Source organism: Rattus rattus, chromosome 2 (assembly GCF_011064425.1).
Source record: "Rattus rattus isolate New Zealand chromosome 2, Rrattus_CSIRO_v1, whole genome shotgun sequence".
Taxonomy (NCBI): Eukaryota; Metazoa; Chordata; class Mammalia; order Rodentia; family Muridae; genus Rattus; species Rattus rattus.
This window is the reverse complement of record NC_046155.1, coordinates 1,135,491-1,152,929: the sequence shown is the minus strand read 5'-3', so window position 1 is coordinate 1,152,929 and position 17,439 is coordinate 1,135,491. Positions and strand designations below refer to the sequence as shown.

The window sequence follows — 17,439 nt, the reverse complement described above, 5'->3', positions numbered from 1 at the left end:
AGCCTGGCTGCCGGATCTGCTAATGAAAGCCCTGGCATGATTACAAGAGAGAAGTAGAAGACTGGGTGCAGACACCAAGTGAAGTAGTCAGGTAGGGGTTGGGTATAGGCTGGGCTGGAGGTAGAGCCAGAGAGGAAATCTTCAACCTCATTACCGAAAGGACCAGAGGCAACCTCAAGCCAGAGTTTGAGCCCTCCTTACAGCATAAAGTTTGCTATTCAGCTTCGGTCTACCAGAGGTCAGCGGCTCGCTGACTTCTTTTAGAGAAGAGACCCAGGAGGCTGATGGGAGTTGTAGTTGTTGACCCAGAGACAGATGGGAGTTGTAGTTCATACCCCCTTAAAAGGGCTAACGGGACCTATAGTTGCCGCCCGTAGGGAGCTCATGGGAATTGCAGTTTCTGCCCGGGGTACTCAAGTTATCAGACTTAAAGACAAAACAATACCCACTCCTTACCACAGGCCTTCCCAATTAGTTATCCTGGGCCCTAGTTTAGCTAGCGTGTCCCCACCCGCCCCCCGCCCCGATGGCTGTGTATGTATTTTCTTTTCTTTTTTTGCTTTCTCCTTCTTTCCGTTGTTTTATTATTGTTTTAACAATAATAAGAGGGCCAGAGGCAGTCATAACCTGGCCAGGTTCTGGCGGTCCATGGGGGTACTGGGAGGGGGTTGGGGGGAAGTCAGTGGGGGTCAGAGGTGGAGGGTGAAGAAAGTGGAGAGTTAGGATTAGCTCAGTAATCACATGACCTCTGCCCTCACTCACTCTCTGTCCTCCTGCACTCATTCCCAATCTTCCCCACCTCCATGCATCTTCTGAGCTTTTCACTACCTCCCAGAATCCTAAGGGACAAACCCCAGCTCCAGTGTGTCTGGCCTTCCCTGCCCACTGTTCCACACAAGCATTCCCGTTTAAAGTTTCCTCTGAAGGCCCTGCCGAAATTGGCTCTGAGGTCCTTTCCATGGCCAGCCCCCTCCCCAACAGTTCACACACACATAGGCATGCCTTCGTCTCTCCTTTCTGTGGCCTCCATTGACCCTTCCTGTTCCCACGATGTCACAGAATGGTGCCACTTCCCCAGATCCAACCCCCAAGCACTGTGCAAATTTCAGCCTCCTGTTCAATGAGGGGGAAGAGGGCTAGAGAGAGGGAGGAGAGTGAGCTTTCTGGAGGAAGCAGGCTGTCCAGGGAGTGATTCAGGGAGGGAGATGCCAAACAGATAGACAGAAAACGTTGTTCGGAAAAGTTGTTTTTTCTTATTTTTTTCGGGAGAACCCGCTTACACAGCTCTGTTTGTAATTTTTTTCTTCATGCTAAAATCACACGGCCTATTTGTTGATGTAAGTTGCCTGAATTCCGTGGTATGCTATCTTCTTTTTTAAAAACAAAAGCAAAAAAAAAAAAAAAAGCAAAAAGAAATATATATAAAACACCCTAAAAGATACTGTCGTTAGGTTTGTTTAAATGCTGCTGTTGTATGTTTTTAAAGCCTTAAACCAGTAGAAAAAAAATTCCGTTTCTTTTCAATTTCCTTTCCTTTCTGTTCCGTTTGGTTTCTTAAGATGAAACGAAAAGACCAAAACCCAGAGTCACAGAGCCCGCGCGTGGGGTGCCCAGGGCATCCGAGCCACAGCCCGCTTAAAGCGCAGGCGCTGGCCGGCTGGCGGGCGGGCCCGGCCCGCGTAGTCTCCGCCAAAGCCAATTGAACCGATTTGGGTGTGAGGCTGTTGTTTCTCTCTCTGTGCCGGCCGCCCGCGCCCCGGCCCTCGCTGACGCCCTCTCTTCTCTCTTCTCTTTCTTTTTCTAGGAGGAGAGTTAATATTGCCCATTATCACGGAGGACTCCTTAGACCCCCCTCCCGTGGCCACCCGGTCCCCCTTCGTGCCCCCGCCCCCCACCTTCTACCCCTTTCTTACGGGCGTGGGTGCCACCCAAGACACCCTGCCTCCGCCGGCCGCGCGCCGCCCGTCCTCGGGGGGCCCGTGTCAGGCCGAGCGCGACGACAGCGACTGCGAGGAGCCCGTGGAAGCCTCGGGCTTCGCCTCCGGGGAGGTCTTTGACTCCAGCCTCCCCCCCACGGACGACGAGGACTTTTACACCACCTTCCCCTTGGTCACGGACCGCACCACCCTCCTGTCACCCCGCAAGCCCGCGCCCCGACCTAACCTCAGGACAGATGGGGCCACGGGCGCCCCCGGGGTGCTACTTGCGCCCTCCGCCCCAGCCCCCAACCTGCCCGCGGGCAAAATGAACCACCGAGACCCACTGCAGCCGCTGCTGGAGAACCCACCCCTGGGGCCTGGGGTCCCCACGGCCTTCGAGCCGCGGCGGCCGCCTCCCCTGCGCCCCGGCGTGACCTCAGTCCCCGGTTTTCCCCGTCTGCCCACAGCCAACCCCACGGGTCCGGGGGAGCGCGGCCCGCCGGGCGCGGTGGAAGTGATCCGCGAATCCAGCAGCACCACGGGCATGGTGGTGGGCATCGTGGCGGCGGCGGCGCTCTGCATCCTTATCCTCCTCTACGCCATGTACAAGTACCGCAACCGCGACGAGGGCTCCTACCAAGTGGACCAGAGCCGGAATTACATCAGTAACTCGGCCCAGAGCAATGGGGCGGTGGTGAAGGAGAAGGCCCCCGCTGCCCCCAAGACGCCCAGCAAGGCCAAGAAGAACAAAGACAAAGAGTATTACGTCTGAGCACCCAGTCCAGGCACCGCGCCCCACTGCCAGCTGCTCCTCCCGGGAAGGCCCGGGAGGAGGGTGCGGCCCTCTCCCTGCAGGGGGATCTGGGGACCCTCTCCCCGGCTGCCTCAGGCTTCTCCCACGAAGAGGAAACGCAAAAAGAAAAGAAAAGGAATATAACTACTACGTGCTCATCCCCTTCCCTCCCACTGCCCTCGGCGCCGCACTGTCAGCCCTGGGGCTGGCTGTCCTCCGCTCTGCGCCTGTCAGGCAGGGCACGTGCTCACAGCCCTGGGTTGATTTATTTTTTTAAGGGGCGTAGTTTTATTTTGGTGGGGCTGGGCGGGAAGGAAGGCTGGGGTTTTGTAAAGTGTCCACTGCGCCGTTCGTTTATTTCCCTCGATTTTCTTCTTCCTCCCGGCTCCTCCCGCCTTCCTTCTTCGCAGCCCTCCTGTCCTGGTTCAGGCTTGCTGTGTCTTTTGTCCCTACCCTCCTCCACCCCATCCCCCCTTTCTTTCCTTTTCTTTTCTCTTCTTTTCCTTTCTTTCTTTTTTAAATTCTGTTTTCTCTGCTTCCCTTCCTTTGGGTTTCCAGAGTCGCTGGGAGAAGAAGGGTGGGCTTGGGTGGCTGGGGCCGGGCAGTGGGGCTCATTCCCCTGGTGCCGCAAGTCCCCTCATGAGGAGAAACTCCTGCCTGGGTCTGCCCAAGGATTGGGCTTGGACCTGGCCAAGGCCTGTTGTGTGTGTCGCTGCCGGGCAACGTGCATTGCTGGGAAGCCGCTGGAGGAGCGGGGTGGGGGGCGGGGGGAGGGGAAAGGCAAATGCAGATATATATTAAAAACAAATAACCGAGGTACCAGAGCTGCGTCTGTGGCACCAGCTCGCTGCAGGCGCAGAGGATGGTGGGAGTGAGGCTGTGTCTGCGGATGGCTGGGGTCACTTCTCCGCCCATGGGCTCCCTGCTCCCCCAGTTTTTTTTCTCTTTGTTAACAAATGTGTCTGAGTCTTGGAAAACACCCCAAACCCGGAAATGTGTGGGAAAAAGAAAACAAAAACTTTCCAAATTCCAACAGTCCTGCGTAGTTTGTTCCAGGTGGGGGCTCTTTAGGGCAGGGCCCTGACCTGTGTTCAGGGTCTCAGTGGATGCACCTGACAGTTGCTAAGTTTCCTCTAAATACCTAGTGTGTGAAGATGTGTGTTCCCTTAGAGGACGCCTCATAGGAGTCAGTTCTCAGCTTCCACTACGTGAGTCCTGAGGACGAGATTCAAGTTTCAGTCTTGATGATGGGTGGCTTTGCCCACTGAATCATTACTGGGCCGTTTCCCTGAACCAGCCTCCCAGGCTTTTGAGTTGAATACAACACTGGGCTCTTGGAAAACTGTTGTATGTCTCACTTGCAAATGTCTACTGGGTGTGTCTGAGGTGGGAGGGAGATTGGCATCTGGCTGGGGTTCCATGACCTTAACTTCTCAATGGCATCATGTTGCCCCCTTTTCTGAGGCTGTGCACTGGTCACTCAGGTCACACCAGGTAGCTGACATCTTGTCCAGTATTTGGAGGGAAGTAATCTCTCTTGGTGGCCAGAGCGGCTGGCAGTGGCTAGTTCAGGGCCTCAAGTGCAGCAGTGGCCGAGCCCCTCTGAGGACTTCTTCCTCTGTCCTGTGACTTTGCCTCCACCTACCTCTTGGTTCTGCTTCCCAGCTCTGTAGCATGCGGCCACCCTGGAGTGCTGTCTCCAGGCGTGGCTCTCTGTGAGAGTGGGCTCTCCTTGGCCTTCTGAACCTACCAGCTTCCAGCCCCACTTGCTATCCCCGCAGCTTTGGTCTGAGAGCCTGGGGAGATCACAGGCTTTGTCACAGGGCAGCGCTGCCAGGGTGCCCTGTCCCTAGCTGGTCACAGCCTCACTCCTGGGGGCCTTGTGTTACTGTTCTCTTCTCAGAGCCCAGGATCAGCTCCCTGTTCCCACTTGCTTTGTTGGTCATGGAAAACACAGCAGGAGCTCCTCGGGGACAAGTCCAGAAGGAATGCCTTTACTCTCACTTCAGCATTTGTTATGGTGACCCTGACTGAGGCAGGATGTACTCTAGGAGTTAAAAGGATGGCTTTATCACCCTGGTTGCCATGTAACTGGGACTCCATGTCCCTCTCTGCACCAGAAACCCAAGACTTGTCACCCAAAGGCTTTGTTTTCTGAAGAAAGGGTTCTGGATGTGCCTACTGACTCAGTTTACCTTTCTGAAAGGTTCTCTTGGCTCCTCCACTGTGGGGATATCTCAGCAGCTCTGAGTCAGAAACCTCCAAAGTAGCCATAAAAAGAGGGCATGTCTAAATGGCCAGGGGCAACAACAGCCTAGAGCTTTGTCAGGTGACTCTAGACAGGGAGGCTGTCACAACCCAGAGTGACAGAACCCTTTGTCCTGAAAATTCTCAGCCACCTGGATAAGCCAGGGGTGGCCATTCTGAATACAGATGGAGGAACAACTCTGACCTAGAAGAATGCTATAGGAGAGAGCATCTGAGCACTGAGCTCTGTGTCCTGGAAGTTCCCAGGGCATCAGGAAATATGATTATAATCTTATCTCTAGCCTTTTGTCTGGGGGAGTGTCACTAGGAAGTAAGTGTGTGTGTGTGTGTGTGTGTGTTGCAGCCTTCCTCTGAGGTGTGTGGGAGCAGCCAGACAGGTAGATGCAGAGCCCATCTAAGTATGGCCCAGGCAATGCAGCTGGGGGGCTAGCTCCTGACCCCCTGGGGCACTGTCTCTGAGGCAATGCATGGTCTTTCCTGTGAGCAGTCCCAGTGGACCCCAAGGAATCTTGACTGATTCTGAGAGGGACAGAGGTCCTGCTGCATGCATTCCTATCTGCCTAGAAGGCACCGTGGCCAGAGCAGAGCCCAGGAGAGCTACAGGCAGACACTTGCATTCGGATCCTGCCTCCTTCTAGCTGGGTATTAGGCCAGTCTGTGTGTTATGGGCCTTAGTTGTTTCATCTGAGAGAAAGATGAAGACACAAGACACACAGAGGCATGGCATGAGAAGGCCCACGAAAGGGTCCCCCAAACCTAGCCTAGAACATAGGAAAGCCAGCCTTGGCAAAGTCTATGTGGTGAGGACTCCCCACCTCCCAGTCCTTTCTGCTACCCTGCAGACTCTTACAGATCAGTGTGAGCTCCTGAGGGGCTGTTGTTCATTTGGCTTTATCTTTAGCCAGTCAGTCATCCCCAGCAGGTCCTCTATGTGAGTGACGATATGGGGCAGTGGACCAGTGACCCTCAGGGAACTTACCTGACAGAGGGTGAGGAGTGGTAGATGTGTGGCCCTACCCCTGGTTCACAATGCCACCAGAGTCATGGATTGTCCCTGAACCCTGGAAAGAGGGCCCTGGAGTGGGTCTGGAGGGCCTAGGAGGGTGTCAGGTGGGAAGGTGACCCAGGCAGAAGTTGTGGATGGGCATGTAGAGTGAGGGGAGGATGGAGAGGGGCCAGGCCAGCTGACCAAGGCCCTCAGTGACCCCGAGGTGCTGATGCTCCTTTGCCTGCACTGAGATTAAGAAGAGGATACTCAGTCCTGCAGCAGGTTGGGTAGTGGGCAGTGAGGTGTCTCCTACTCTTGGCCCCTCTCTCTCTGACGCGCTGCTGCTTGGTGGAGTCAGGGTAGAGGTGGTGTCAGGACGGCCTTTTATCCTTCAGATTGTGTTAGAGGGAGGCCCAGAAAGACAGCCCCTTAAAGGGATCCCTGGAGATGGAACTCTTTGTTTCCCATGGCTGTCTGCCGGGGTGGGGGTGGGGGCGCGGAGGTCTGGAGGAAGCCATCTCTCCCTCCTCCTCCTCTTCTTCATCCTCCCCTCTTCTTCCCGCTGCTCCCTCTCGCCTCCCATCCTTCCTTTTTCTTCTCCCTTTCTTTTTCCTCCTTTTCACCTTTTATTTTTTATTTTTTTTCTTTTCTATTTTTCGGAGCTGGGGACCGAACCCAGGGCCTTGTGCTTGCTAGGCAAGCGCTCTACCACTGAGCTAAATCCCCAACCCCTTCATCTTTTATAAATTATTTATTTGTGTGTATCTCAGAGGTGGGGGTGGGGAGGGGCGTGTTCCACGCAGAGGTCAGAGGACAACTTTGTGGAGTATTTCTTTCCCACCACCATGTGGGTTCCAGACCGTTAGGCCCGGAGGCAGGAGCCTTTACCTGCCATTGACAACCCTACCCTTTCCCTCCCCTCTCCCTCTCCTTCTCCTCCTTCCATTGTTGAGGTTGTGATCCTTCTCCAGGAGCCTACAACCCGGTAGACTTCAGGACGGAGCCGCCTGCTGTGTCATGTGTCTCTTTCTTCACTGACCTGTTCAGGAAAGACAGGAGTGTGGCTCTAAGGCGCAGATGACCCCGGACTCTTGACTCGTGTTCATGCTCAGGACTGAACATCCTGCCTGGGGCTCAGGTCTGAACTCATTGAGCTCATCAGGGTCTGGTGGGTTGTTCAACCATGTCAACTACCCAGTGGCTTTAGTGGCAGAATCTGCCATCTATGAAGCCTCCAGCAACATCCATCACACCCAGCACCTCCCCCTGACAAACACCAGCTCACTTGTACTCTCTCTCCCTCCCCTTCTCTGTCTCTTTCAAGGTGGACCTGGGGGTGGGTGACTGGGCCATGTTTTCCTCCACATGGTGGGATGGAGGGCAGAGTTCAAGTCCACCTGTTACCCTGGTCTTCGCACTCCCACTGTGCTGTGTAACCCTGGGCCATCCTAGTCCTCCATTGGCTTCTCCTCTCTCCTTTGTTCTGTGAGTTCCCAGGCTAACCAGTTTTGGGCTTCTATGGAGGGAGGGAGGAGAGCTGGGAGGAAGGGAAGGAGGGAGGGAGGAGGTGACCTGCAGGCTGCTCCACTCACTGTTTCTGGATGTCTTGGATGGTGTCAGGCAGTGGCAAGTTCTTGGTCTCAGGCAGCAGCAATGCAGCTAGGCCGCTTAACACTGGCACCACTCCGTACACCAGCAGAGGCAGCCAGGAGACATAGAAACCCAGCAGCCGCACCAAAGGCCCTAGCATGGCTCCTCCTCGGGCTGCTACCTGGCCCAGGCCCACTGCAGTCATCCTGTGGAAGCACATTTGCCTACGAGTCACACTCGGCCTATCTACAGCCTTGACCCCACTAGGTTGAGGGAGCAGGAGGGAAACCCATGGGTACTTGGAGGTAGCTCCCCCTCTAGGCTATAATGCTCTCCCGGAGCCCATGACAGCCTCCTCACCTGATCACAGTGGGGAAGAGTTCATTGCTGAATATGGTGACACAGGTGAAGGCAGCCCCCAGGGACCCCAGCCCCAGCACAGCCAAGGATGAGCGAAGGATCCCCATCTCTGTGAACAGTAATGGTGTCAGCAGAGTGGGGTCTTGGATTCCCTGGGCTGTGCCCTGTCCTATAGGCTGGTCTGTCAAACGTCTGTGAGTCATCCCTCCAGTGCCCACACTGTGTCCTATGTAAGTAACTTGTGGTCCCAATCTGTCCACTCCCAGGCCTCAGAGCCAGATCCTGGGTGTCCCCCTGTCCCCTTTCTCTCCCACCCTAATCTATTAGTGAGTTCTGTGTTAATCTTATAGCTTTTCTGACCTCGACTAAAATTCTCACTGCTCCATCCATTACCCTCTCTCTGTCATCTCCCCCCTCTCTATTCTGCCACCCTCCCCAGGAGTGTAGGAGAGCCTCAGGTAGCACGCCACATTTTTGCTTCCTCCTGCTCACCCACAACCAGGCTGCAACTCACCACGGGGCACCAGTATGTTGGCCAGGATGCAGAGTCCCGGCAGCACCAGGGAGCTGGCCTGGCAGAGACGCCGGCCCAAGCGGCTGAGCAGCAGCAGGCTGCCTATCTTCACCGGGAGGTCCACAATCCCGATGAGTGCCTGGAGCAGGAAGATATTGCTTCCTAGGGCTTGCAGGTCAAGGGCCAGGCCATAGAAGGTGAAGCCAAAGGCAAACCTAGGAGTGAGGGTGGGTGGGTTAGCCTGGGTTGGCTGCTCTTCTGTCTGTACTGTTGGCCTTGTTCAGGCTCACCTTAGGCACTGGGGGAGAGAGGCTGGTGGCCTCTGAGGGCCAGCCTAGGACAGACTGGGTATTTTTCTTCCCCTTTCTCTCTGCTTAGACACTCCATTTGGGATGTTACCCCACTGGCTTTAGCTTCCGTTGAATAGACCCTCCCTAGAGTCTTTGTGGATTTGATCTTTGTTGGGTGGCCTAAGCGTCAAGCTCGGGCAAGAGCCTGCTTATGCCCAGTCCCTCTAAACAAGATGGGGCAGCTGGTCTGCTGTGTGCTGTGTGTCTGATTCACCTCCACCTTTCCCATCATTGTTCTGAATCTCCACATCCAATCCCTTCTAGACACTTGGCCTGTAATCCTGTTCAGCAGCCCACCCAGCCCGGCTTGTCTCCTCTGGGAGCCTAACTACAGATAGTGAGGACCCTGAGCTAAAGGGCATCCTAGGGACATCCCTAGACAGAGGCCCCATCCTTGGCTGGGGGCAGCTGGCTTAGCTTCAGGCTTCCCTGTGGCTGGTAGCCTCAGGCAAAAGGGCATTTACCAGCACAGCATGGAGATGATGGTTCGGAGGCGCAGCCCAGGTGTGTGGAGTAGAGTGCCCAGACGGGCACTAGCTTGCTTCTCATTCGGTTCCTCCTGCATGGCTGACCGCAGGACCTGTGGGAGCGGGGGCTGTTAGCACCAGATACCCGCAGGCCCACCCCCAGGCCTTTACTTGACCTCCAAGGGAGCTCCTGTACAAGGCCAGGAAGAGTATCTAAGGGGACAAGGTTGAGGGAGGGCCTAGCCTGGCTTACCTCCACGGTCAACGTGTCTGCCTCTGCCTTTCTCCTGTTGACAGCAGCCACCCTCTGTAGTTCCCGCAGGCTCTGGTCCAGCCTGCCCACCGTGATGAGCCAGCGTGCTGATTCTGGCAGCCACCTGAAGTGAAGGATGTGGGAGGGGGTCGCTGACTGCAGCCCCCATTGCCTGGCCTCTGTCGCCCTCCGTGTTCTTTGTTGTTTCAGGGGGGTTGGAAGCTCCATTCTCAGGTGGCTGAAGTCAGTGGAGGCCGTAAAGGACAATGGGACACAGTGGCATAGGTAGCCAGGCCACCTGGGTTATGACCTGTACCAGCAGGTGGTCCTCCTGTCTCCTTCCTCTCTGAGTTTGGGAGAGCCCAGTATTCTCTAGTCCCTGAGCAGGCTGCAGGATAGGGATGGACTCTGTTGTCCCTTTCCACTTTCATGTCCCATGGCCTTTCCTCAACCTCACCCATGAGCCAGGCCTGGATGCAGTAAGGACCACAATGGCTGCTGGGGTGTCTCACCGTCATGGATGGCATCTTTCCATGCCTTGTATGTTCCCTCCTGCCCTGCCCCACTGTCTTATCGTCTTCCTGCTACAAACAGCTTCACCATCCCTGCACAGTCTCAGACTAGGACCAGTGTGTGTAATATCACCAAGATCCTTCTGTCTGCACCCCTTGCAGACACTGATCCTTGGATTCTTTGACTCCTTTGTGCTAGACTGTCCCTGGCCCCAACTCAGCTGGTTCTGTGTCAGGATACAGCTTTTGGACACCAACTTGCTTCTCTCTTGGGAATCCTCTCTCTCTCTCTCTCTCTCTCTCTCTCTCTCTCTCTCTCTCTCTCTCTCACACACACACACACACACACACACACACACATTTGCTGCACTAAACTGCTCAATCCTCTGAACCTTTGGTAGTTACCACCACACAGTATATGGAGGTCTAGGATTACAAAAGTTCCTCCCCACTTAGAAGGACATGTTGTCCCCTCTGAGCAGCCATTGGGAGGAGCACCCTAAGCCCCTGAGCACCCCTGATTTTGAAAGACAACAGAGGGAAGGGAATGAGAGTTCTCAGTGCCCTGTTGGACTTGGGAAGCAGCCAAGGGGCAAAAGGCATCCTGGGAAGTGGGGAAAGGAGTCAGGGGTAGGAGAGGTCAGGCTGGTCCAGGAGGCTTGAGGATGGAGGGAGTTGGGGGCAGGGATAGGCAGGGTTGGAGCAGGGGTGAGATGAGACAAATGAAGCAGAGATTTTGGGTCTGTAGCATGTAAAGGGGCTGGAGCTAGACCCCTCCTGAGGGAGGGAACATGGACTGTGACCCCAGTTTGCTGCTGGGCCACAGAAAGATACCACCTGGCTTGTTGGAACAGGGCACCTGGACTTTGGGCAGCAGTGGGGGACATCTTGAGGGTCCTGGTCCCCAGAACTTCTAAACCCTTTGTCTGCAGGAAAACGAGTTTCCCACTTTGATCCCCAAGAATGGGCAGAACCTCTTTCAAGGAGGGAGGCTGCAGTACCCACCATGAGTAAACAAAGAAGAGGAAGAAGGGGGCAGAGACAGCCAACTGCAGCATCCTCCAGCTGCGCACGCCGTAGGCCACAGAGCCTGTCAGGACCTGCCCAAAGCTGAAGCCCAAGGCGTTCAAGGTCATCATCAAGGGGCCAGCCCGGGCTGATGTCCACTCCATCACTGCAAGGAGCAAGGAGGGGGTCAGTTCTGGGTCCTGCATATAGCCTTCCCTACCCAGCACCACAGGGAACATACAGAGGCTGGCTGTGTTCATCATGACACCTGCCACTGCAAAGGCCATCAGGAAACGGAACAGGCAGTAGAGGGGGAAGGTGGGCATGAAGGCAGCTATTGTGCCAGACACAGACACCAGAAGATAGCTCCAGGTCAGCACCCTTCTGCGCCCAAACCTGCGGTACACATGGGGAGGCACGCCGTTGGCCAGCAACACAGACCGGGCCGCTTCCCGTCCCTGACCCCTTCCACGTGGAAGGCAGAAGGTCACATGACCCATGGGAGGGCCATGAACATGAGGAAGGTTAGCTAGTGAATTCCCCCTGAGCAGAGGCAACAAGCAAGTGTGGGTGGCAGAGAGTATTTTGGGAATGAATATTCAGAGGGACAGTGACCTCCCACAACCCTGGAGAAAGCTGGTGAACCGTCTGGGAAAGGATGCAGGGTCCATCCAGTAGAGCCCGCCTGGCCCAGGGTAGGGGGCACACTCACCTATCTGAGGCATGGCCGCACACTACGGCTCCTACCAGGATTCCAGACAGGTAGATGGACTGGGACATGGGTCTCAGGGCCTGGGAACCACATACCAGGTTCCACTGGAGGGAAAGAGGGGCAGAGCTGAGATCAGGAGGGGCAGTCTGAGCAGAAGGGGTGAAGGAGATAGAATGGAGCTGGGCCTGGGCTGAGTCGTGTGGGACCATGAGGGCATCCACAGGCTCAGGCTCAGTAGACTGGTATCCTAGGAAGTATCCTGTCACCCCTGTACTCGGTCAACGTTGGAGACCCTCCAGCTTTATCTACTCCCTCCTGAGTCCTGGCCCTTAGCTGAGAAGCCTCCCTTTCCTTGGAGGCTGGCTTCCTCTCGCCCCTCACTCAGGGTCCTTCCTGCTTCCTCTCGCCCCTCACTCAGGGTCCTTCCTGCTTGCTGGGCCGCTGCTCCCCTCCCCTGACTTGGGGTGTCTGGTTCTCCACTCCCCCATCTTTCTTATGTTTTTTCATCTCAAGACAGGGCGTCTCTGTGTAGTCCTGCCCGGCTATCTTAGAAATCACTCAGTAGACCAGGCTGACCTCAAACTCAGATCCTCCTGCCTCTGTCTTCTAAGAGCTGGGATTAAATATATACCACCACCTCCTGGCTCCTCATCTTCCTCTGTGTGTGTGTGTGTGTGTGTGTGTGTGTGTGTGTGTGTGTACGCATGCGTGTGTGCACACCTTTCCATGGTGTGATGCTTGTGAAGATCAGAGATCAATCTGTGGAGCTGTCCACATTATTTTCGTGAAAAGGTCCCTCAATGACCCTGGGGCTCACTGGCTAGGCAGGCTGGCCAGCTAGCGAGCCCCAGGGGCCCTCTCGTTTCTGCCTCTCCAGAGCTGCCATTACAATTGCTCCACCACTGGGCCTGGGTCCTGGAGGGCTGAACTCAGGTCTTCATGCTTAAATGACAGGCAGTTTGCGGATTTATCTCTGCAGCCTGCCAACAGCTCTTATAAGAGGCCAGTGTTTGTTCAGGCCCTCTGTGCTCAGCCCAGAGACAGACAACAGATTCCTGTGTCTGGGTGGCCTGGAGTCACGGCTGAAGTTCAACTCTGGGTGAAGCCATTGGGTGACCCAGAAACAGGAGTGCCACCCCAGGCCAGTCTGGGCAGACATACCTCCCTGTGTGGCCCAGGCTGGCCTCAGACTCACGATAATCCTCCTGTCTCTTTAGTGCTGGGGTCACAGCCATGAGCCACTAAATATGACTTTGCAGACGGAATCCTGCTGCCCAGTCCCCTAGAAGCCTATACGGTTGCCCCCAAGTGAGGAGGCCTGAGGAGGTGCATCCTTTTTGAGACTGGAATGTTTAAGTCCACCCTACAGTGATTGTGACTTTGGCCTCCCAAGTGCTGTTACCGTGGTCACAATTGTGGACCTGAAGGTACTGTGGTCGTAAACCCAGCCATCCTGACATGGCTCGGTATCAGCTTTGCTCCAGTTGGTGGCCGTGGTGTTGGACTCTATAAGCTGCCATTGAGGTTGTCGGAAGCGGAGGCACCGGTGGGGTCGCTGATCCGGACCAGGTGGGATGGAGATGGCCAGAAGAACGTCGCGTCCAAAGTTCCCAGGGATACTCGCTTGGGAGGTGTTGTTGTCCAGAAGAGGCACCCAACAGCGGTGGTGGGGAACTGCGGCTGAGAAGTTCTCCAGCATGTTCTGGGCGGTGACCCACAAAATGGGGGTCACCAGAGCCACTGCCTGGAGGAGCTGGAACCTGCCCTGGCCCCCTACTCGCTCCAGGAGTTCAGGAAAGGCCATTGATTTTTCCTGGGTCCCACCACGCAGCGTCCACTTTACAGAGGCTGGCCCAGGACCACAGGGTCTGTGTGATGCGCCTGCTTCTCCCACGGCTCTGCCCACACCAGCCTCTTCATATGCATGACACACAGCCGCTGAGTCACAGCCAACCAAGGCTCTTGTGTATCTGCCTGCTGGCCGTTACCCTGAGACCTGGAGCCCTCTGTAGTAATCTGGAGGCCATGGGAACCTCTCAGAGACACAGCAGGCTCTGGCTCTCAGGAAAAAACAAAATTGGGAAGCAAGGAGGGTGGAGAGAGAAGTCACTCTGGCTAGAATTAAAGTGTGACTAGGAGCTATTCAGTAGCAGAAGGTTTAGCAATTATTTCTTCAAAGTTTAACCAGGATAACACCATTGCAGATGAAAGCGGCAATTTCTCCCCGACCTGTCTTCATGGTCCTGGTCTCTGTTAGGGTGCGGCGAGATCTGGGCACTGGCTCTACTACTAAGGGTGTTGGGGCTGCCATCCCTTAGTGTTCCTACCTGCCTCCTAGGGGACATCATGACTGTGCTGTGAGCTGACCCAGGAGAGGGTCATGATCCTAATGTGGGTGGTGGCATCCAATGCTTGAGGATTGTGTGTCCCATGTCACCCAGTCTCTGGGCCTCACTGGCCTCTCGAAGCTGCCACTGCTCCTGCCCCCCCTTATTGATTCCCTGCACTGAGCCTTCCTAAGGCTTTTTGACATTAGCACGTGCGCACCCCTGTACTCTTCAAGACAAATACCTTAAAGTATTGAGACCTCTGTCTCTTCCCCAGGTCTCCTTGTTTTAGGACCCATTTCTTTGGTCTGTAATTACATGGCCCTCCACCTGGAACGGAGTCACAATTCACACCCTGGCAACTCAGCTGCTTGTCTCACAGGTCTCTAAGCCCACTAATTTCGAGGACTTCTCTCTTTGCCTCTGCTCTGACCACTCCACCTACTGCCACACTGCAAAACCTCCCACTAAATCCTGCCGTTAAACATCAGGGCCCCTGGGCCTCTAGAAGAACAGCAAATGCTTACCCAGGAGGCATCTCTCTAGCCCTGTGTGACTTCCATTTGAAAGATTCCCTGGATCCTGGGAGAAAAGCCTGACAAATGGGAGGAAGCCGTGGGAGCGAGCACGCGAACAGAAACAGTGGTGAGGGCTGATGCAAAAAGACAGGAGAGACGTCTGTGGGCACCAGGCTCTGACTGACTGAGACTGGAAGAGGAAAAACTGATCAGGTGGTAGAGGATACAGGTGACCGTCTCTCTCTCTCTCTCTCTCTCTCTCTCTCTCTCTCTCTCTCTCTCTCTCACACACACACACACACACACACACACACACACACACACACAGGACTGTGCATGCAGTATAGGTCCCCACAGTGGCCAGAAGAGGGGCATCTGATCCCTTGGAGCTGGAGTTTACAGGCAGGTGTGAGCTGCCGGATGTGGGTGCTGGGAACTGAACACCCATCCTCTGGAAGGGCAGCACTACGTGCTCGACCTCTGAGCCATCTTGCCAATCCGGAAACTTCTCTCTTAATTGTGTAAAGTCCCAGGTGGTTGCTACGGTTTGGTGTATGGCTGTCTTCCAAGGGGAGTCTGGGAGTGCAGACTCTGTGGTTGTTCCTGGAAGGCACTGGCCTCATGTGTCAGCCATGGAGTGTGCCTGGATTTTCCAAAACCTACTTTAATTAGGGCTCTTTAACATTTCAACTGCCCTTCTAGCCCGCCTACCAGAGGTAGAGGAAAAGAACAGTTAACAGAAACGGAGGTTGTGGATCTGTTTAGAAGTAGTTTTTTGGGGAGATCCCAGCCTTTGTTGTCAGGATATCAGCAGTCCAGTACAGGATCAAAGCACCAATCACAAATCAGCGGCGGCAGCACTTCAGTCCAGAAGAAACCTAGAGGCTCTGCCTATCCGCACGAGTCCATGGAAGCCATTGGCGTATGATGAGTTCTTTGGCAAGTTACCCTCTATGAAGTCACGATCAGCCACGTGGTGCGAGGCGAACCAATACAAGAGCTTTCCACACCGTCTGCGGGGTCATGCTTGTATTCTTTGTAAACATCACATGTCCTCTCCTGTGTCTGCTTCAGCAAAACATCTCATGGCATAACTGAGTCCCCAAAGAAACCAGAAATTTCCACTTCAGTGGAGGGCAAGAGAGGATGGTGAATCGACCTGATTTGGCCCCTGCAGTCTGAGCTGAAGGTGACATGTTGGAATTCTGTCCTCAGTTCAGTGGTGGGAGCTAGTCAAGGCCACCCCTAGTCAGTCGGGGTGGGTGGAGACATGGTCTCAGCTCTACACTGGGAAGCAAAAGGAAGATCTGTAGACATCACTATAGGGTTAATGGGTCATTAGCGTTTGGTTTAGAGAAGACAGTATAGCTAGCTCCTGGGTCAATGGGTGTCCCTAGTTAGAAACTGGGACCCTGATGACTTGTAGAAGTGGGGACATTGATTGGAACAAGTCCTTGAGACCTAGGGGGTCAGGCCTTGAGTCCAGGAAGACATGGGTGCTCCTGGGTTCCTGAGGAATTTCCCTCTGTCATGTGGTATTGGGAAGGCAAGGAAGGCTGGTGACACAAGAAGCAAGACAGGTGAACGGGGACATTGCAAACCTGAGATGTGTGTCTTGGAGGATGCAGCTGCTGTCCCCTCAAGGCCTGTGATAAGATTTTGTAAGTAAGCCCACTGGTCTCTGCAGCCTGCCTAGCTTTTGGATTGGCACTGTCTTAAAGGGTTTGGCCCCATGACCAAAACGCCGGGAAGTATGCGCACCCAGCAGCAACCAGAAGGTGCCCCTTTTGTCCCTGGTCCTTGGGTTGAGTCTGTTGAAGAGGGTAGAGCGGTCTACGGATGTCAGGAGTGAGAAGAGGGGTTTTGGGGTACAGGTCAGAAAGAAGCTGAGGCAGCTGTTGTTGGTCTGGTTCTAATGAGGATGTGAATGCAGGGAAAGGCTTTTGGGGGAAAGGAAGGTCTGAGAGAATAAGTGAGGAGGTTAGACCAGGTTAGACCAGAAGAGATGGGGGGACCAAGCTGCTGAAGACCTCCGTGTTCCTGCTGCCTTGGGCAGCATTAGGCTGCGACATGGAGGCCACACAGGAGCCACACACCAACTCTGGCTCCTTCTCGTCATCATTCTCTTCTTGGACCTGGGATGCGTGATGGACATCTTGGCTTTCTGGCCTGATCGTGCAGCAGGGTTTTTGGTGTGTGCATCCTCTTGGCTCCTAATATCCTGTGGTGATGGCAGCTGCCTCTGGCCTCTAGCCAGGCAGGAGAAAGGGCAGGCCACTTGGGAGAGCTGACTGTGGGTGACTCAGCAAAGCCCTCGGGCCAGGGCAAGACTAGTAAATCTGGGAGGAGGCTGCTGGAGGAGGCGACGGCCGGAGATGGCTGCTGAGCAGGGCGCTAGCCAGAGCTCCCTGAGAAGCTGAGTCCTCACTGCGGGATACGAACCTCTGTTCTGCTCACTTCGTTCTACAGTGGATCGGTACTCCTGGAATGGTCTCTGAGAAGGGACCTCCCCGTCTGCTGCTTGTTACCTTGAGTGGACCTTGTCGTGTGCCTGGAGACAGGGTCTCCTGTAGCCCATGGCTTTGGAAACCACTGTATAACTTAGGATGACATTAGGCTCCTCAAGCTCCTGCCTCTGCCCTCCGAGCTCTGGGCTATAAGCCTACAGCACCATGCCTGGTTTTATGCTGCACTGGGAGCATTCTAGCAGCTGGTTTGCAACCCAGCCCTGAGCAGAGCTCTTTGTCACTGTCCAGGGCTTCCAAGAGAAGGGCATAGCTCTTGGCGGCCTTTTTCCCCTCCTCCTGCTGCCTGACCTTGACCCCCTGGGCATTGACTCCTTCCCGTGTATGCACACATT

At 55.0% G+C, this 17,439-nt stretch overlaps 2 protein-coding genes across 17 annotated transcripts in view; one reads left to right on the top strand and one right to left on the bottom strand.

Moving 5' to 3' along the window:
- The window catches only part of Nrxn2 (neurexin 2), a 115,148-nt gene extending 111,401 nt beyond the window's left edge, over positions 1 to 3,747 (top strand). For 10 of the 16 annotated variants that reach the window (XM_032891026.1, XM_032891025.1, XM_032891022.1 and 7 more), the window contains one exon: positions 1,805 to 3,747. In XM_032891026.1, the coding sequence (XP_032746917.1) occupies positions 1,805 to 2,691 (887 nt within the window). In that variant the 3' untranslated portion in view covers positions 2,692 to 3,747. The remainder of the gene's footprint in view (positions 1 to 1,804) is intronic. The other 6 variants (XM_032891034.1, XM_032891035.1, XM_032891036.1 and 3 more) reach the window with 2 other exon arrangements.
- Positions 3,748 to 6,704: 2,957 nt separating this feature from the next.
- Slc22a12 (solute carrier family 22 member 12) lies at positions 6,705 to 13,789 on the bottom strand. Its single transcript, XM_032891020.1, has 10 exons — positions 13,137 to 13,789; positions 11,735 to 11,838; positions 11,264 to 11,418; positions 11,020 to 11,188; positions 9,503 to 9,626; positions 9,247 to 9,362; positions 8,433 to 8,647; positions 7,919 to 8,027; positions 7,561 to 7,764; positions 6,705 to 7,007 (listed from the first exon to the last, which is right to left on the bottom strand). The coding sequence occupies exons 1-10, from the start codon at positions 13,536 to 13,538 to the stop codon at positions 6,944 to 6,946; spliced, it is 1,662 nt and encodes a 553-aa protein (XP_032746911.1). The 5' UTR covers positions 13,539 to 13,789; the 3' UTR covers positions 6,705 to 6,943.
- Positions 13,790 to 17,439: the final 3,650 nt, after the last annotated feature.